Raw genomic sequence first — 22,427 nt, forward strand, 5'->3', positions numbered from 1 at the left:
GCGGGCGATAAAGTTTCCCGCGCAAGCCGCATCGCCATTAGCGGATTACCGTCGCGATTTGAGAAGAGTTATCTCTTGCAAAAAATAATTGCTGTCCTGGCTGTCTTCCAATCAACGTAACGATAATTTACAAACAAACTATTCCGCACGTATTGCCGCCGACAAAAATTTCGGTAAATAAAGTTAAATCACGAGTTATTGATAACATTCGCGATTTAGGAGGCTGATTAATGGTTAACTGATTCTTTACCGTTTTCCAACTTGTATTCGTTATCAAATAGACGGACAAAAGGAAATTAGTTTCCATGTTAGTCGATATGGTACTTTTTATGTCATCTTTCATCATTTATAGCCAATTATGGCGATCGATATTACTCCGCTAGACTAAACAATCGTTTGCGTCGCTATTTGTACGATTAATTCAACCCAGTCTCGTCGTCTCCGACGACGATTATCGCGCCGAGAGTATATAGGATATTCGCCGGCGAGAGAAAAGTTTTCCCGAACGACGACAAGGGAGGGCAGAGCCCTCCATTACAAAGAAATTCTCACTGAAAGATGAAGGATAAACACGAACTCCAAACTTTCGTCGGCGCGATCATTTCATTAGCAGTTAGCCGCTTCATTCCGCATGGCGGACAAAAACTTATTTATCAGGCGGGACAAAAGTTTCGTACCGACAAACAAGCAGCCCGCGACGATACTTCGCGTCGGCATAATTATTGTTTCCCCTTCGATGCGGCTCGCTTAATCTTAGAACTGAGTTCCAAACCAATGATATAGAGAACCGAAAAAAGAAAAAAATATTCCGAATCAAACATCGAAACAATTATATTTAATTAGAAAAATATCGAAATAATATATATCTAGCGAGTTACGTTGAAATGTATAATTTACAAAATTCTAAAAATATTTTCTCTCACAAAGCATTTCTTAGATTTTATTATACGGTTATAATTTTTCATGATTACTCATAGGTCAACTCTAAAGTGTTCTTGTCAGTCGCACAATGAATCGTAAAATTGTTTCATACTTGATGCATGTCGGATTGATTACGTCGCGCACGAGATGACTAAATAAGCGTTATTAATTATAGTTCTCTATAAATTTGACGCGAGAAATCGAGATGTCACATACGGAGCAATATGTGTACGGCATAATAACTTTATCACATTATCTCACGATAAAATGAATTTGAACGAGAAATCTGGTGTGTTAATTAAATTTCCATACTTTGTTGAATATCTAGTATAGAAAAAAAAACCTATCTCATTTCTCAGCTTCTCTATTTTATTAATTGTGAAATTTAAATTCTTTCATCAGCGTAATATATAGTATAAAAAAAAGAATAATAGCGATCAGGTTGGACAAGGCTCGATAAATAGACGTAATGATGATAATCGAATAACTGTTAGCACAATATCTATGAAATAACCTCTTGATTTTCGTATCGAATTCGTATTAATTTATGATTGAAAATGTGAAGAAGTCCGCGCTTTAATGGTAATGTGTTTTTTTCTTGTGTAATATGTATAAAAAGACTCTTGAGATTGCAAATACATAATATTTATTACAGTCAGTTTCATTCACAGCGTACCATTTCAGACTGACGGATGCTTTGCGGACATCCTGTGTTCGCAGGATGAATTCAAACGTGGCGCGTTCAAGATTCGGTGTCTATTTATAATACTACCTGGCGAACGCGCACATAACGTGGCGCAGAACAAATGTGTTCATCGCGCTAAATGGCGACGAAGCGAATTTCGCGGCAGCGGTTTGGTATCCAATTTCATTAATCGTTGCGCCAAAATTCCCCCCACCACCCCCACTGTTATCCACCAATTTCACTTAAATCGTAATCTCGGACGCGAATCCCACACCCTCGTGCCCGCCCATACTGCGGCCTTTACGCCGACACTTTGCCCCCTTCTCCCGTTCGCTTTGTCCCGGTTACAACCGGCAGACGGTTAATCCGCAATTGGTTTCGCTGGCGGTGCGATTAAACGGAATTCCCAAATGATTTTGGCCCGCCCTCCCGCCACGCGCGCTCGATTATTCGCAAGCACGACGCGCAGAAATTTCGTAGCCCGGCGCGGGCGCGGCGCGCGGCGTGATGCAGCACGGTTTGAAGTGCAGGATGCACCTGTACGACTTCCCTTGACCTGGTTATGCGTAATGCGTCCGCGAGCGATTATTCATTTGCAATTTGGTAGCGAGATTATTCAGTCGTGAGAAGTTGGAGAGAAAGAAAAGGGGAAGGTTAGCCGACTATTAAGAAATTAGAAATTACTATAATTATATTATATCCTCAAAAATAATCGATTGTTTTGAGCGTATTCATGAAACTTCTGAAATTATATTATCATGAATATCGATATTTATACAGTTAGCAAATTCTAAAGAACCGTTCGGCAAATGTGAAAAATATCGAGAAATATTAATAATCGAATTAAAAATTAACCAGGTATTTAATACTTATGACGTAATTAATTTATTTTAATATTCTAGCTGCAGTATGTACGTATGTATAAAAATTAACTACGAGAAAACTGAAGGGTGAAAATAAATATTACGTATTTGATTTAAACTATTCGGATGAACCGTAAACGCGTAAAAAATACAGAACATACTAACTTATAATGTTATAATTAATAATTTCATGGAGAAATACAAAGCACTAAAAATAATAATTAACTTATACCAATATTTAATATGTTTACTAATATTGGTTTAAGATTGCTTTGAGACATTAAAAGTCAAATTAAATAAGAAGCCTTGAAATGTCCCGAACTTGTATTCGACTCCTGCATTAATAATGTTAATTAAATTTCCGACGCTCCAGTGAAAAAGAAAAATCACGTATGAATTGAGAGGAATAAAATATAACATAATTAATGTAATAATAATTAGATAAATTAAGCGATTTGTTACATGACTATTTGTTATAATATAGTTGTATTAATTCACTACTATATAGCTGTTTGCGTTTAATAGATATGCTTGCTCCATTTTGTTTAAACCTTGACCAGGATCAGCGCAACTCCTTTTCTAATCAAATAACTAACAAATACAAACATGTATTACACATATTAAATATTATATACGATTAATACATTACAAGCCGGTTCTATTCAATGTTCTAAATGTGGGACACGTAGAATTTTATTCATAAACGGTACATTATTTTTATGACAACTGCCAACTCTGGCAATCACTAGAAACGGCTTACAATGTGCTAATACGATTATCGACCGTGAGGTCGCTTGCTGTGGGTGTTAAAAGGATTTTAAGGGATACCAGATAACCCAAGCGTCTTGTTCCATCGAATGTACATGCGAGCGAACATGCTTACGCGGAAAAACCTATTTCAGACACCCTGCATTAAAGAAAGCGCCGCACAAGTTGTTAATAACTAAATACAAAATAAACGAAACAAACGAAATAAACGAAACAAACGAAGCAACGTAAATGAGTTCATTATTCGGTCATAAGTTTGATTTAATGCGCTCAATCGGATTGTCGAATCAGCTCTTCACAACTCCGTAATAATTGTCAACAAAGTGGACAATTGCAGAATACGATACTGTAATCTAGAGTAAATTAATAATAGAATCTGTTATAAATATCCTATAAGGAATGTAATTCTCTTGTTTAAGTACGTGTCACTTCTCAAAAATATCGACTTACAGAGAGAGCTGATTCTTTTTCGTTCGATATTTATCACAATCAGATAATATTGCGTACAGACATAACAATTTAATTGTTAATGATTATTTCAAATTTTGTTACGTAAATGTAAAGCTGTTAAATTTAATAAAAAATCAGAGTATTAATCAACAATCCATAGGATTATTGCTGATTAATTATTCTCATATTATGACTATGAATATTACCGTGAATAATCTTATCAACTTGGCAGAATACATAATTCTGCAATTATCTTTGCCATTTTAACGTAAATAAGTAAGGGGAAAGTTGCGAAAAGCCGCGTAAAACCGATGTGTCGATGATTTCGAGGAACCGCCGATGATGAATGCTGATTCTCAAATGATTCCGCGAGAGATGTGACGCATGGGCGGAAGCATTGATCGATCGTGCAACAACGATTTTAATGAAGAGTTGCACATCAAAGGTGATCGCAGCGCTAATAATTTATCTCAGTACAGATGCAAAAGGAATCATTCTGTGAGATTAAAATTTACCGGAAACCGGGTTATCCCTTTTTGACGCAAATGAGCATCGAAAAATATCAATAGCCTTTGCAAATTGAACATGGATGTTATGAATTTTTCGTTACTCCGTTATTCCATCATTAATGAGAAAAATATGTCGGTATGATTCATTCTCTCAGTATACTCCTATTTAGAAAAAAAAAAATAATAACTTTTTCTGTGATGATGAGAAAAAGAGGAAAAAAGATGAAAATTCCATTGATAGGAATTCCACGAAATAATCAATTAATTGAATAATATTTTCTGTGTTTTAATACATTAACGAATGAAATTTTTCAGAGTATTATGGTTGTTTGATTCCTTTCTGCAAACTGTAATCTAATTGAAAAAGAAATCTCAGCCACGAAAACATGTATATTTATTAGGTATATATGTAAAAATTTCAAAATGTTTAATATTTTTTCTATTAATTTTATGTGGATAATATAAATATTAATTTTATTTTATAAGTGAAATAATTGTAAGGGAAACAATAAATATATTAGTTTTGCTTTATATGGATTATATATGTATATGAATCGACAGCTATTAAAAATATAACTGAATTAATTAACTAACATAACTCACTGAGATTTGTTACCCGGTGATATTATAATGGATGCATAAATAGTTGTTTTCTCGAATGAAAAGTACACAAATTAATTGCATTAATATTAATTTATATAATTAATGGAAACTATTTTTCAGTAAAATTCTTCGATATTGATCAAGATTTATAATTAAATTTTGTTTGTCCAATTATTCATAACAAAATTAAAAACGATAAATATAACATTTATATATATATATTAAACATATTTTTGTTCATTTATCTCTTTTTCCCTCTATTTATCAAAACACGTAATTCTCGATCAATGCTTCGCTTGAACATCATCTTTTATTACATAATAAATAACAGCCCGTATTCACACACTCTTTTAATTACGTATACGTCACGCCAAATTTAGCCCGAGTTCTTTTCTTATCTAATAAAAAAACACTCCATATAATTATGAAATAAACATAAGATAGCTAAACATTTTTGCACTGTGAATACAGCCTTTTAATAAATAATAGTAAACAAAAAAAAAAGGCAGGAGTCTGAAGAGTATTTTTTAACGCATCTATCTAGGCTCTCTAGATAGGACGACTGCTCCACGGAAGGATGTAATAGATTGTAATCAGATTGGATTTCGCATCAAGTTCGATATATATCGCTTTCAGATAAGAGACTTTCAATCTTATCATCAAGAATAGATATACGGAATATCGGGAAACATAGAGAAAATCTTCATGCTTTTCGTAAACACATGATTACGTTTTGCAATCACATTAATTAATGTAGTTCCATGGAACAATCGCGATCTATTGCGATCAACGAGATTAATAGGCGAAAAAGTCCGAGAATGAATAATGGCGTAACTAGGTGGACGTGTATTCTCTCTCTTCGCAATCTATTTATATACATCATCTCACCCTATAAACATGACTGGTACAAATTTATTACGAGTAAAAATATCCTGATCCTAACAGGCGTGTATTGTGTTATGTAATGTTGAAAAATTTTATCCATTTTCAATATCTATAACTTCAATATTTCACATGCCACTAGTTACGCCTCTTAGAATGTAGTATCTATATGGAGATCGATCACCGCGATTGATCAACGAATTTGTTCTTCTTTTACTTTTCGTTTATGTAACTACGATATCGATGAATTTATTTTTGCTTTTCACATTCTTTCTTGCAACGCGAACGTTACGTGACCGACCTCCAGAACCGATGAATATATGCATTGTTCTTCACGATCTCGGCAACGCGAGCGAGGGACACGAAGCGGATTCTCGCGAGGACCGTGATAGCGAAGCTATCGCTGATAGTGCGACTCTTCCTAAGTCGATCCATCGCGAGACACATTCTTCAATGGTCCAGCAATTGGCCAGTTCACTCGACCATGTGAAGCGGTTCGCCTCCGACCTCGTTTCCCTCGCTCGATATTTTATCTCCTTGCTCTCCCTTCTTAATATATGCTCCATTTTGTTGATTTCAAGGAGGAAGCTAAAGTGAGATAGGAACGGAAAGGAATGACGCTCATTAGATCCCGTCACTTCGAATAACGAAGAACAAATCGATCGATAGTTCAATATTTATGAACGATATACATAAATACAACCAGACTTATCTGTAATGTAATTAAATGTAACATATCTTTAAAAGTAATTGTATTTAAACAATTATTCGTTTATTTCGATATGGACGATTTCATGATTAATCAATTAATTGATTGATTAGTTTTTGTAACTTGAGTAAAAATACGTAATATATTTTTAGTAAATTGAATGTTCGACAGCACGTTTAAATTAATGATGTAGATTTTAGAACACGGATGTCACGTTAAAACTCCGTCAAACTTTCAACGAATCTATCTGAGACACGACGAAACGTGAAATAACTACCGAAATGACAAGTCTGATTTACTATCGGTTGTATCGATTTCAATGTCTCTTTTGATTGAGATTTGTGTGCATTGTTCTTCATTTTTCAAAAATATTTATGACGGGTTCTGTTGGAGCCATGCGAGCAGAGTTGAATATTGCTTCATCAGAAAATATAACATATACTCGCAGCGATCAATATACAATACGATCTTGAATATATTACGCAAGATAAGGTTGGATAAAATATCTTTAGAGATATATTACTCCTTTAGTATGGCGAAAACTGAAAAATGCTTGCCAACCTCTTTTTCAGATGTCCTTTTTCCATATAACGTGTAGTTCTGTACTTGATTAAAAATAATTGAGGTCAATTGATATGGTTCGTTGCTTCAGCAAGAATTCTAGTAATTATCTTTTCTAGTAATTTTCACGGTTGCAAGAGTGTAAAGGTTAGTTTCGTTTTCCGCTTCGTTGACTATTCACTTTGTACAGAATTGTATTTGCCCGTGAGAAAATTAATTAATCTCCCAATAATTGACTTGCAATAATTTCTTTATTATGGATTTTACATCGACTGTGAACGAATAATTCTTTCTTTTACGTTTTAAACGTTTTAATTTTGCTGATCGTCAAAGTAGAATAAGCTCAGTGACCAGTCATTGAAATATGTAAATACAAATGAGAGAAATTCTTATGAAAAACTAAATGACACGATTTTTCTTCATTCAAGATCGTTTAATTTTCGGCATTGTGCCTTTTTTTAAATAACTTCGTCATTTGTCAATCGTACGCGTACATTTATCATTTGCGAAACTTCAGCTCTGCTCGCGCCAGGGAAACGGAGATCAAAGGTATACGCGTAGAAGGCAAATCGAATGAAGTCAATCACAAAAAAAAAAGATATGTACAGACACGGCGCGTGCGGTACTTACTCGTTGTTCAGCACGCGGAACGATTTGGGTGACATGCAGTTGACGCTCCACTCGGTGTTCCCGTGCTCATTGCATATCGTGATGGAGAACCTGCCATAGTTCGCCCGTATCAGATGGATCAGCTTGCCCTCGCCGCACTCGATCTCCAGCGTCTTGCCCTCGCAAGCGTATGCGGTGTCGTACCTCTCTGCAACAGAAAAACGCGATACGTTTTTTAGCCATCTTTCGGCCAAAGAGTTATTGTCGTCGCGATTCGCGGTAATTCGCACGCAACCGCACGCACGCTGCCGTGCGGCTGCAACTCGCGGTGAATCGAATGTGGAGATTATACGCGCGCGGTCGAACTCTCACAACCTCCGACGCCTGTTGCAGCCGCATCCACATCAGCTTCCGCTTCCGGAAAACCTCCATGTATATGCGAAAATCCTAGAGGATAGGGGTGTGTTATTTACTGATAGGATTATACGTTGTTGCGATATTTAATCTATTCGCATGGCTGCATTTTTGCGGTTTATATATACATATTTTGGTTTCTGTGCGGAGGTTTCTATTTTGCATTCGGATTATTTTTCTGTTGAAAAGCGTTTAAGATAAAATAATATATTTTATCCCTTTCTCCTTTTTATGAAGAATTTTACATCTTGGGTTTCCGTTTGAAATACTGTGGAAATATTTAACCGCGAATATTTAAAATTTTTAATATTTTTAATGAATTTTTCCTCAAGCATTAATATCGGTATCATTCTTGAGAAACTCAATTTTAGATATTTTCATTCAATTTAGTAGGAAAAATATTATGTCGTCTTCTCTCTTAAAAAGCACACGATGCATCTTTTGAAGTACATTTACTTTTTAAAACTTTGTCTTTTGTGAGATTTAAGAGTCTAAACTAAATTTTAGCTTACTTATCGTAGTACTATAAAAATTATATTATATAATTTAAACTATTTAAAGTATTATAACAGTAAAATAAATTCCACACTCGTGGATAAAAACAAATATATTACCTTTATTTTTAAAGCGACTAAATTCAGTTTATAAACACATTCGACGAGGGTTGGGTACATAATATAATATTCTAGTGTGATGTAAACGCTTCGACACGGAATCCGCGGGTAAATTCGCTGAATTTGCCGGCGCCGCAGCATTTCCGAGGAAAGTCCTAACCGCGGACTAAACCAGCATTGTGGCGCGTCGGTACGGAACTAATGAACTCACGACGAGGCTTTCACGGACAGAGTTATTACACCACTCCCCCCCCCTTGTCTCCTGCCTCGCGCAAGCTGTTCCCTTGTCGCTGCCCTCTTTCACTGTCTTCTTCCCTCATTCTTCGTTTCTCTCCCTGGACATTATATTATGGCAATCATTATATCTCCATTTAATAAGCCCATACCTAGTTTTACAATTCTGCCTGTCTCTCCCAGCACATTGCTACACGCTGAATACACACTGCAGAGATGTAGAGACGCGCTAATTTAGATTTTATCTCTTTGCGTTGACATATATTTGACGTACATGTACTTCAAGCTTAGATTATTATGCAATTATGTTAAAAATAACGAAGCACTGATTACAATATATCCTAGCTCGGTTTCTCCCATTCGATTTTATGAAAGGTTTAATGCAACATGAGGACAAATTTAATAACAGTACAGGCATAAGTAACATAGGCATTCCTTTCCCGAAGTCATTAGTTGGCACATGTCCAGCCGTCATTATCGATCATTACGTAAAGGATCCTCAAGCAAAAGAAAGAAAAAAAATCATCTCGGACAGACGTCTACTTGCAGAAAATCTGAGAACAAAGCGACGGGCTGAGTAACGACGCGCGTGTTTCGCGGTAAATTACTGCGTGCGTGGAAACGATGGTGGCGGAGGTCAAGGATGCGGCGCGGGGATTACGGAGGGCACACGAGAGGAGTGCCTCGATTTAACGTCCCATTCGCTCGCTACGCTCTGGCCCGATACCGACTTCGAACGGCGCCATGTTCTGCGGTGGCCATACGGCCGTTTCGCGTCGTCGAGCAAGGTCGCCCCTAAATTTCTGTTAATCCCGTGGAATACGGCCCGAGGTAAAGGGCCAACGCAAGAACTTCAATTCCGTTCCTTTCAATTCCACTTGTTAGTCTAGATGCCAAAAAGTCCCAAGTGTTATTTCGACCAGCTGTTTGTAACACGAATTCGTGTCTTGTCTTGAATGATATCTTATCCGAATGAAAAAAAAGATACATTGAAGATGGGAATGTTCGAGAGTTACTGGGAAGCAAAAATAAAAAAATGAATTTAATCTTATATCTGCGATGCACATACATCTGTATACACATAAGTTAACGAACGAAAAAAAAAAAACTAAAGACTAAAAACACGTATTATGTGCTCAATTTAAACTTTTTTTTCCACCCGGACGAGACAGAAAGCTTCTCAAAAGTAGGATAAAATATCGCTGAGGCCAGCGTATTCTTGATAAAAATGGCAGAGGGCTGAGAAAGAGGAGGCAAGAAAAAGATTTATAACACGAAGGCAATTTCTCAGCTGCCTGTTTTTGCTCCTCACATCGCGATTAACGCTCGACTCGCGCCGTTATTCTCGCTGCAGTTTGTTCTCCGTTAATTAAGCGCGTTTCGATAACACCGTAAGCGGCAGGTAATCGATATACGGCGTCATCGACATGCTCGATTAACCAGGAATGAGATAGAAGTGAGCACCGGGCGCGACGTGTGTTTCGATCAAAACGCTATACTGCCGTAAACGCATCGATTCGCCTAAGGCCCACGTCACACTACGTATTGCATAAATCGCGGATCGGATTGGGATTGCAGATCGCGGAGCTTTAAAAGCGTGCTGTGTATCGAATTATCTCGAAGTTAAGTTTTTACGTGAGAGAATTTTATTTTGTAGTTTTTAATTTACGTCGTTCTTCAAGATATATATTCGCAAAGTCGTTCAAAGTTGACCAACTTAGAGGAATTCCAGGATAGAGGTGAGATCTCCTTGGGATTCGCCAGAGTTCGCCTTCGGTCCCTTTAAACGCGACCTGGGTCTCAATGTGTGTATGCGGTCACCGCTCGAACGCCGAGAAGACGTTTCCTCCCTCGGGAGCGGAGAGCTCCGAGGGGGTCGCGCGCTGTACATACATATCTAGATGTTTCGACTGTGTTTCACTACTGTGCGACTCATCCACCGACGGATGCGCTTCGTCAAGTTCGAAGCACCGGAAAGCGAGAGGATCCTCTCCGTCTCTTTCGTTGCTCGTTGCGTTCGTGTAAATCTTCGGACTCGCGGCCGCGCTGGAACTCTCTCGAGAGTCCTTTCAGGCTTTATCGCTTCGCCCTCCGGAGCTCTCGATCGCTGCCGCCTGTGTGCCCGGGTACAGCTCTCGAGCCGGTCGTCAAAGTTCTTTGAGCGTGATCGAGGAGTTTGCAATTTCCCTCGAAGTTGTGGCGTATTAATTGGTCAAGTATTATTTTTTATTCCCGGAATGTTATATATGTGTGTGTATGTATGTACGTGTGTACGTATATATATGTTGATTTTAGTATTTTGACGTTTGAAATATGAGACATTGGTTATTATGTTACAATAAATATTCCTTAGATCAAAATGAAAGTTGCATCAGAGAAAAATGCAACGAATGTGACATAGCTACATACAAGCTCACGTAATTCGTTTCCAACATCGAGCTCGTCATGAAAAATAGATCCTCACCAGAACAAACACGTTTGAGCCTCGCCTCGCTGTTGAATGAGAGAATTATGGCACGGTCCCGCATCGTTGTCGAAGTGCCTTTTTCACTACCGTTTGCCCGCCGCTGCACCCGCCGCAGCTGCGGCTGACGCGTTATACGTCATGCGGTCGCTACCGCGACCGAACTTATTGCACGCGGATTGTGCGCGGGTTGTAAAACGCGTCACCGCTGCGTGAAATCGAGCGGATGAAGCCCTCTCTCGGTATTTAACCCGAAAAAGTTGTCGCGAATTCGAGCGTCGGACAATGAAATTATTATGCGCCCTTTTAGCTGCACTTCGACGATGCACTCGTTACCAATGCGAATGCAACCGACGCGCGTGCGTCATGTGGCCGCGGTTAGGACGCGTGCGATTCAACTTTGCGTGTTGTTTGACCAATGTATCGTTTAAGCACATCGTTTACGTCCAAGTATCTCGTTGTACATTTTAATTAATTATTATTACACGATTGTAAATCAAGGACCGTGTACTAATCTGGGGCGTACTTGGTTGTTACGACTACATCAAATACAAATATCAGTAAATTAAGAATGTATAAATTATTATGCACACAAAGTGGGGAGAATATTGGAAGCATCCTCTAATTCTTTTTTAATTCGGAACATTTTTAGATTACATCATATTATATTTGTATTTTTACTTTTGCTAGTAAAAAATTGTACAGATTATTTGAAAGTCGAACTTGCTAAATTAAGAAATTTCGTCCTCAATTCACTCAAATTGCATTAGCATATTTGTTATTTTTATAAGAGGAACGCTAATTCCGCAAATGGAGAACTAATTCTATGAAGTACCGCGTCCCTAAGGCTTCTTTCAACGCGTTTTCAGTCCCGTGATCTCAAGAAATCCTTCCTTGCGCGGTTTCCAGTCATCTATCCTCTTAGGAGCTAAGTATAACGCCGTGAAATTTCCATTGAAATTACTTACTCGACTTCCCGAGGAGAACAACGGCTGGCTTCGGCAGAAATGAATTTTTCTTATATATCACCGCGCGCGCTTCTCCGCTTTAGAACCGCCTTACATTATTAATGTCCCCCTTCCTAATCAAAAATGCATTATATTTTCAATATCATTATTCCTTCGTACTTTACTAGTTCCGTCTCATGAACGTCTTTTTTAAACAGCAGTCTGGCTCGGGGAAATGATAAAGCTAAAAATTTCTTCTCAACTATCGCGTGAGAATAAATATATATTGTTTTTGATAATTTATTAATGCATTGCTTACACCTTAAGCAAATGCAGTTAATTATAATAAAAGTAAGATATGAGAAATATATTTAATTTTTTTTTACCGCAATACATAAAAAAGGAAATTCTATAATATCAACAGCAATATCCTTTTTCGCCTAGTACAAAGTCAACTAAATTTTTCCATGGATTCTTTTTAATTTTTAAAGTCAATATATACATATTTTTGCACTGTATTGTGATCGATGCTAATATTTTCCTGACAAATTCTGGACGCCGCGACGTGCGATCACCGCGTGCCATCGCATCGCGCCACGTCGTGGCGGGCACTGTCCCGACTCGTGGAGAAAAAAGAGGAGAATTGCAGTTTACCATTAATGACTCCAAGTAATAATATATCGGAGGTCCGCCGCGGCCTGTACCTCCCGCTGCCGCGGCGGCCGACTTGAAAGGGCCGACCTAACAGCGGGATGTCGTCAGCCCGATGCGGTCTCAGACCTCAAAACCTTTACAGCCTTATTGCACGCGCGGCATGTGTACATACCCGTCGTCGATGACGCCCCGTTTGAAACACTGCTAGAGTATTGTTGCGGAGGGAGTCGTTATATTCCGTTCTCTCCGCTACTACTCTCTCTCTTCGTCTCTCTCTCTCTCTCTCTCTCTCTCTCTCTCTCTCTTTCTCTTTTCTTTCTATTCCTACTACCTTGTCGCACCCACCCACGAGAGTAACGCGAAGAACAGTTTCAGCGGATTTGAAAGGTCGACCGCGACGAATGCTGAGTCTCGATCAGAGTACGCATCTAAATTGAATGTCGATTCGGCCGGATTTGATTAGCACAAGATGTATCAAGCATCGTGAGCGTTCCTTTCGCAGTTACAGACTTTCCGAGACCGAGACTAAAGATATTTTTTCAGTGAATACTTCGAATGAGTCATTTTGATGAGGAAGGCAGTGGGAATTAAACGGTAGAAAGTAAGGAATTCTCGCAATTAATCTCTCGCAGTATGAATAGGTGAGGAAATCTTATTCACTTAATGTCAGATATATTTAATTTCAGCAGAATTTTTATTCAAGAATTGGATGTCATAATAATAAATTAAAATCTAATAAAATGTATTTTCACGTCGATATATTAATATTTCAAAAATACTCTCTTCTTAGCATTTGCTCTTTTTAGCATTTTTTCGCATTCAGCTTTTCGAAGATGTTAGATAAGTGCAGGTAACAATAGTGATGCAGAAACGTATACAATGTTGTTTGGCTAAATTGTCATCGGGACTCTCTCCTACAGGGAAACCACGCGACGTCGAAAATTCCGTGGAGGATGGCCCAACCCGCCGATGCCGGATGACGCGATGTCGTGTCACCGCCGCGTTGTGTCGGCGTCACGTAGCGTCGCGTCCGAGGAGGTATACCCCCGTTCCAACATTCCGCCAGTCGAGTAATATCGATTCCGTCGAAATTGCCGGCGGCCTGGAGCTTGTAATCGTGGGCGGAGTTAATTGACGCGCGACACGCGAGACGTATCGCCCCCCATCGAGTTACGATTCAATTTGACGGGGGATGCAATTGCGCCGGGGCGACGATAACCAAAAAGTTCGCCCCTTTCCCCTCTCCGCTCCCCTACCCGCTTGTTTCTCCCAGCGCAAACTGCACAAACTACAGCGAATAGAGCACCTGACGCCCATCTGTGCGTTTGTGTGTTTATGTGTACGCGCGCGCGCGGGGGCTAATGCTCTCTTCTATCCGCTTCTTATAATTTATTCGACCGTCGTAAATCAGTCAGACGACTGGAACGGTCCGCGGAAGCAGGGGCCCGACGCGGCCGGGACGTGCAACAGGCCAGCGCATGTAAATGCACCGCTGTATGCACCCGTGCAGCTTGTAAATACACATGCGAGTGCCGCGCCGCGTCGCGCCTGCCCGTCCTCCGTGAATTGATAATGTAATTAGAGCGGCGAAAAAGGATTAGCTTGAATTAGAAATCCTGCCGTCTGGGCCTGGCCTGGCCTGGGAACGAGAGGGAACAGGTAGGAGGGCAGGGTGGAGAGGAGAAGAGGATTGGGCGCGTAACCGAGGCGAGTCTCCACGGAGGACTTTGATTTATGCATCCCGGGAGCGCCTCACGAAGTGCAGCAGCCGTTGCAGCCAAAGATGCATGGCCGAGCGGAAAGCCGAGCGAACTTGCGTCTCCATAATGTTACTTCCGATCGATGCGAGGGAAGGGAGAGGAGGACCGTATCTCTCGCTAATATCTACTATAAATTTGATTGCTGTAGTTTGGCAAAAGTATATGAAAGATGTTCGATATCCTATCGTCGTTTGCGAAAATCAGTTGTGAAAGATTTTTTCACAATTAGACTTCTCAAAAGTTGCGTTAAATAATTTAAATGGTTGAAAATTTCGAAAAAGATAACTTGCTTATTTTCAGATTACTTATGTTAGATAACTTTTAACACATGAGATAATGCAATTTTATTTTAATTTGTTTTGCGTCGAGTCGACTCATTGAGCGGAAGAAGATTAGGTCGAGAGAAGTGTATCAAATTAAAAAACAAGTTCATTCTCTTTTTTATGATTTCGAGTTTACATTAATTTATCGGTTGGGAGACGCGAAAATACCTCGTTGCTGATGCAAGGATCAACGTATTCCGTTATTTATACACGTTCGTGCGCATTAAACGCGCGTGCGAAGTGTTCGTTCCATCCCGCGGGATCGATCGTCCATTCGAGAGAGGACGATTCAATGACCATCGCGAATCCCACGCGGTCTCTCGCGCGCCAACAGTCATTTCTCACGCGCACTATTTTTCGTCGTCGCGTTTTGCATGCGAAATAGCGTTTCGTTCTCATACTCGTCTATTACGGAATCGTGATCAAAAGGGACCCGATTACACCGGGTGTCCGCATCGGCACAATTTTTCCCACAAGCGAGTATGGTTGCACGTACGACGAATTCTGGGTATAATGTACAGTATATACCTGCCATATTTTTTCACTTTTAAAGTTCGTCTCTTTAATTCCAAATTAGCTAAAGACTAAGAAAATTAAAATTAAAAATTAAAATTATGAAGAAAATAATTACAACAATAAATTAAAAAATATTTAACAATTGACGTAAATCTCCTCAGTGATTTATATATGAGTTGTTATTCCATAATTTTACATAAATGCACTTTTAAAATTTTAACGCCGCGGATATACCTAAATGTCCACCTAAATATAAAGCTCAAATTAAGATTTTGCTAAAGTAAAACCTATTTAATAATTAATTAATTCAAAGAGAGAGCAGTTTGCTATAAATTTATATTTTAAATTTTATTGTATTCCTTGAAACTCCGTAGGTTAAGGAAATGCTATTTGAGTCAGTTAAAGAAAAAATCGGATAAAAAATTTTCAAGACATCTGTAAAAATCTTGGAAACTCATGGGCTTCAAGAGCCCTCGGGGGTGGAGGGATCTGAAACCAGAAGAAAAACATTGAGTCGGCCTTATAAATAAAAATTAATAAATTAATGTACAATAGTAATTTAAGTCCAATGACTGAAAAAGCCTTTCTCTACCTTAATGGCTTCAATTTCCATGCAAAAAAAATCGAATTCAATTTCGTCCAAACAGAAAATATTCCGCTCAGTTCAATGCAAACTTTTCTACTAAAGCTGGCCGTTAATTCGGTACTTTATTCAACTTTGCTAAAGTGTCCGATGAGCGATCGCGAAAAAAAAAAAATTAAATACGCGAGCAAACGAAACGACGTTCTGTGAAACGTCATTTCTATCGCGCGGGTCATCGATCAGACGACGCCCGCGGACGCCGATAACCGATATCGACGCGCGGGTGTCACCGTTCGCGAGCGACATTCATCCGCGCCGGATGCGCTTTGCCCGCCGATCCTCTATACTTTTTTCCGTCTGCAGGTCGAAATAACGATTTTTTGTAACGATGTCGTAACGCCGCGCCGGAGCGACGAGCTCGTAATGGTTACAACGGTTATCATCGTCGGCGGGACACGGAAATGAATACCTCTGCGAACTGGTCCACTATGGCAAAACGTTCCCATTTCGTCGTAGAGGCGAGATGCAATAATGTAATATTAAAAAAGGGTGTATGTAAAACTTGTACTCGTTTTAACACTCGGAAAAGGCGGCTGCTCAAGAGGTAGTCGCTTCAGTAGCACAACTGTCGCCTCAGTTCGCTCACTGATAAATCCGCCACCGCCGCTGAGAAGAAGTGGAAATAAGAAACCATTGTTGGTACATGCTATCGCGATGACGTCACTTAGGATAGCACCGCGTAATCTGAGCCATTTGCTCGGCCGGCCTATTTAGTGGCGATCGCGTTTCCTGTATAACCCATTCATAATATTTTCATTCCGCGGCAGTGCGCGCGATCTCTCTGCATGCGGCGATCCAATTACATCGACAGTATCACCGGTTCTCGTTGGCCGATAATATCGTGCATAATATATGTTTACACCACATAACGTGCGTGTTTGACAACTTCGATATTCGATAATAAACAAAATTATTAATTAATACTTTTTAGAGCGGCGTATTATTTTTGATGAGTGCAAGTTTACCTGTGTTAATTGTTAGCACAGCGTAAATTCTATAATATGTACGGGAATTTTAATATATACTCTGACTTCTCGTAAATTAATACGTATAATCTGCTTTCTACCGCATTGTTTTGTACCGCGATCTACGCGGTAGATTGGTAATCTGATTATAATTTGTAATACAAGCCGATTCGTATGACAAATCACGAGTTAGACTCCTATAGACCGCGTTGCTAATTCTGATATTTTAATATCAATGTATCATAGTATCGATAGCGAAATATCATGAAGGAACGATATGTATAAACGGCATAATTGATTGTATTCAATTATTCTTACATTATTCTTGTAATTATTATGCTTACTGTTTATGCGGCGCACACGGTTCATTTCACAGTCAGACCGTGTGAAACAAATCAATGTTTCGTATTTCTGGCCAATACCTATATATATTTTTATATGTAGAGTAGAATGAATGCTATTTTGAACTATTGTTAAAGCGGAATTATTTAGATGAAACAAGAAAGGCCAAAGAAAGAAAACAATAAAATATGTAACGCGAGCAAATATAGTGCTCATCTGGTGTGTCGCGCGACGAATTAAAAGCTAATTGAATTTGAAGTGTATATTTTTATAGCGAGTCCCGCTTGCAACAATTTCGGCTCGCGGCTAAAATTGGCTTCGCCGAAATGTCGGTCACCGCCGCGCGCCGTCGCCAACGCGCCGCCGATAATTCCCGTGCTAATTACGTAACGCGCCAGACTACAAAAGCGCGGCCCCGATTACATTATAAATAATGGAATACGCTCATAATGCTGTTACACGACGCCGACGTGAATCGGCTCCGCCGGCGACGTATGGAAATGACGGGATTAATATGCGCTGGCGCATTCATAAAGTTCGCTAATTAACGCAGTCGCGAGAAGGCGAGAGGCCGCGATCTTCGCGGTAGAAATTGTATTTTGTTGGAAATAACGCCGGACGACAACAGCCTACGCGTCTAGCCTGCGTAATAACGCGTATCTTTTTACCTCGCGTTAGCAAACAATTTAACTTTTAACGATTATCTCGTACTCCACTTTTGGAAGTAAAATTTTATTTTATTCGAAGATTTTATTAGAGAACTTTGTTTACTAGGACTGTTTCTAGAGTATTTCGAACATAAGTTATATTTTAGTCTATTCTTAATAAATAAATCGTACATCTCCAGAGAGATATATCCCACAGATGAAAACCACCATTCTGGAGAATTGGAAACGAAGCTGTATAACACCAAGAGTTGCAACATGATATTTCGTACACTAAATCATTAATGGTCCCTGTTGTTGGTGAACTCACATGCCGCGCCGTTATCCCATCTCTATGCGAGACGTCGGTTTTGGTGCGCGGGAAAACAACAACGGGGATCATTAATGATTCTCACCCTATAACAGCCGCGCTTGAAAGAAAACGATCCTTCATTGCGAGCACGTTGCTCGCCACGCGGCGGCAACACTCCCACTGCTTGGCGCGGCTACCATTCGCGGTTCAATTATCGTCACTGGAAATCGCCGTGCTCGCGTTGGTAATGGACATCTGTCACGGCGGCGACACGCGTTATCGCGCGCTGCCGCCTACGAAAAAGCGTCGCGGCGGAATAATTGATGACGCGCGCGCGCGCGCGCGAGCGCAACGGTAACGGCCGATCAAATATTCACGACGCCGACATCTCCTCTTGATGTATATAATTTTCGTGCGAACGAGGCCGCGCGATGCGTCGCGACACGTCATCCGAATTGAACGCGCGCGCGTCCGGCAAGTCATTCCCTTGCATTCGCCGACCCCGGTGTGATTTCGTGAATATTTCAGCCCGTAAATATTGAAACGTGACGCTGCGTCTCCGTGTGTGTGGCACACGTATATTGTATATATCCTATCTCTCGCGTCTATCCCCAGGATGACACGCCGCGCTGGGTTGATTCGATACTTTCCGACGAATCGAGCATCGAGAGCGATTCGTAATTCTTTCATTACCTGAGGCGTGAGGCTGTGATAAACCTATTCGAGATCGTTACGACATTTAATTTTCTGTCATTATTAATGTGTTCATTTCTCACTAGGTGACAAATAGATTCTCGTTAGCAAGAGAATCCAGTTAAGAGTCGCGAAAGAAACAGGATGATGAGAGAGAGTGCGGGAGGGAATTTTTTAAAAATTTTAGGAAGCTTATTCGAAATAGTAACACTCTTGAAATTGCTATCGTCAAAAATTTTCGAGGATTTTTATAACATTTGAAAGAATGCTAATGCTCGAAAAAAAATCTATCAGTATTTAAATGTAGTATTTTACATCTACATCTCGAATAAATGTCGAATTTAAATTTGAAATTTTTGTGTGCTAATAAAAACTTATCGATCTATTTTTATATCGATCGTTATGTACTGATTTTGTGTGAAAGACAGTCCACATAAAATACATTTATGTTTCGATCTTATTATACAATTTCACAAGTCTAACCATTTTGTGCACACCGATTCAAAAGAAAATTCTTCAATGCCCGTTATAGAAATATATCAAAGGCAATATATTAAATCTTCCGCGTAGAGTTTCCTGCATGATTGGCGTCCTCTGTGCCGTTCTTGCACAACCGAGACACGGGTCAAAGACCATCGTGCTAATAAACGTAGCACGTGTTTCCACGGCGCCGCGGCGCCGACTCATAAAGTCGGCCAGCTCGATGGCGCACGACGCGAGTTAATTAAAGAACGAGCGCATTTTTCCACCTTCCTTCCGTCCCATTCCGTTGTGCCGCATCCTTCGGACGCTTCGACATAGCGGCGTCACGAGAAATTCGATGTGAGACCGAAGACTACTTGGTATACTTACTTCGTATACCTTGCGATGAAAATGGAAAAAGGAAGTGAAAGGGATAAAAATTCTTTAGAGTCCGGAGTTACGCTTCGATATTAGATGAAATTAAAGAAATTAGAAATATATACGAAAAATAAGTTTTTTTTTATAACTATGTTGATATCGGCTGAACGTATTTGATTAAATATATTAGAAATGAAGAATAACAAATCGTATATGTTGCCAATGCATGATAGAATAAAGTACTTTAAGATGCAAAAAGTCTTTTGATTAATTGTAATTGTGAAAAAAATGGAGACCGCACATTCGCGTTGCAGTAGTTTCCTTTATCCCTCGAAGGTAATTTTCGTTCGTTCGATGGGCTTTTGTCGCAGGTGTTATGTCAGTTTCCGATTCTATTACATTCCGTATCGCGATGACCATTGTAATCGCACGGTCTTTCTATACGTGTATCAAAGAATTGCACGAGCATGCGAGTCGCATAAAGTGTTTGAGATAGCCAACTGAAAGCTCATTCAATTTGAAAGCAGATTTATATCATTCATATCGATTATTGAGCTATCATTTTTATTCGAGTGCCTTTAATATGATAAATAGAAAAACGCAGCTATACAACTCTTAAAAATCTTTCAATTTTTACCGTTTCAGTGAATAAAACTTTTAATTTTTAAATTTGAACGGTTTAAAGGCTTAAAAATTCTAGTTTAAAAAATTTAGAATTCTGGGAATTTTGCTATTCTTGATGACTTTAGATAGAACGTTTATAAATCTTTAATATCCGGAAATTGCACGTGCATATCAAATTAAATATATATAGTTTCTGCGATTTAAAAGTCTCGTTTTTTAAACTTTTTATGAAACTAGAAATTTCATCTAGAATCTTTGGTTTATCTTTTAACATCCTTCAGGATACGTGATTGAATTCTGCAGAGTATATCAGTACCGTCTTACAGTATATGCAGAGAAGGTGGTAAATCTTTTGGGATTTATAAATGACATGAAGATTATTTTGTTATCTGTGTTTCTTGTTTTTATCTCAATTTTATAGTTACATGATTTCTTTATGTTTCAAATTTTATGTTTTTTATTTACTATTTTATTTAGTTCATATTTAAAAAAATAATAAAACAATTATTTAATAAAGATATAAATTCAATTTTTTTTAAATGCTTGCAGTTATTTACAAATATAATGTGATTTTAATATTTCTTAAGACTTGCCTAAATTATATTTCTTTCTTATTTTGAATATCAAAATGGGAAACAGATATTTGTATTACGCTATAATCTTGTATGATTTATTGTGGTGCGATATTGCGCCTACTATTACAATCTAGTCCCATTTAAGTTCATAAGAGGTAAGTAATTTTGATGCCTCGAGGCTCCGTAGCCATAAGGACAATGTTGGCCGGACAAGGAGGAGGGAGGTTGGTCGGGGAAGTTTGGATCGCGTTTCTCACATATCCGTGTTGGACTCACGGGTGTCCGTTGCGAAAGCACGAAAACGAAACAGGAGAAGAGGTGCAGGTGCTCGGAGAGCTGCCCTGTAATTAGGCTAGGGACGCCGAATCCGCGTCTGTTCGCATCAAGACGGTAGCCCGGGCACCTTAAAGGAAACATGTCAAAAATGCTCGAGGCGTTGCTCGTGGATGATTCCTAGAAGAATCTAGCAAGCGCGAGATATAAAAGCGCTACAATCCGTTAAATTGATCTTACCTATTTTGAATTTGTCTCGATATGAGAATGGCAGCGACGGCTTCTTACCTAAAACAGAAAGATAAACAGATGTTAATTGTGTTCCTTTTTCTCCAATGAAAGTCGCGCATTACTATATGCAACTCTTGCGCTAGCTCGAAAATATAATAATCAGTTTTTTAATATATTCATTAATTATATTTTCATACTTATATTTATGTACATTTCTTATTATATATCAATTTTCTTTCGTTGTATATCATATTTATTACTTATATTTTGCAAGTAACTATATTATAATTCCAAAATATAGTAAAATATCTTTCTTTCTTTCACTCTCTCTTCTTTAATCTTCTCTTTATTAATTTTTAAAGACCATCAGATATTTGAACATCCCCGGAGCAGTTACTGCGGTTATAAAAGAAACGTGGGTGGCTAATGATTTAATTAATTGTGATTTAGAGTCCGCTTTATCGCGCGCTTTAATTTCTATGCGGGATACGCATCTCCTCGCGCGCGGCGGAAGGTAAGGGGACAATTTCATCCCCCGAGAGAGCACCCGAGAACAAACGTGCCGTAATCCGACCAGCGAGACACCGTTTCGGCACTCTCTCGTGTAATCTTAAAGCGGCAACAAACCGCGCGAGCAGATCCGTAAGTTTGAAGAAGATTAAGATCTCAAGACGCGCCACGAGGGTGCCGCGCCTGAAAGAGGTGCTTTGCATTATTTCAAGGAGTCTTAGAAGCAAGAGGATGGTTTGGGCGAAACAGAAAACAAAAATATTGACAATCCGAGCGAAAGATTCAATC

At 39.1% G+C, this 22,427-nt stretch overlaps 1 protein-coding gene across 5 annotated transcripts in view; it reads right to left on the reverse strand.

The window, feature by feature from the left end:
* LOC139815597 (latrophilin Cirl) overlaps positions 1 to 22,427 on the reverse strand; it is a 435,108-nt gene that overhangs the window by 44,465 nt on the left and 368,216 nt on the right. For all 5 annotated transcript variants that reach the window (XM_071782625.1, XM_071782617.1, XM_071782634.1 and 2 more), the window contains one exon: positions 7,582 to 7,768. In XM_071782625.1, coding sequence (XP_071638726.1) covers positions 7,582 to 7,768 — 187 coding nt within the window. The remainder of the gene's footprint in view (positions 1 to 7,581; positions 7,769 to 22,427) is intronic.

This window comes from Temnothorax longispinosus, chromosome 1, assembly GCF_030848805.1.
Source record: "Temnothorax longispinosus isolate EJ_2023e chromosome 1, Tlon_JGU_v1, whole genome shotgun sequence".
Taxonomy (NCBI): domain Eukaryota; kingdom Metazoa; phylum Arthropoda; class Insecta; order Hymenoptera; family Formicidae; genus Temnothorax; species Temnothorax longispinosus.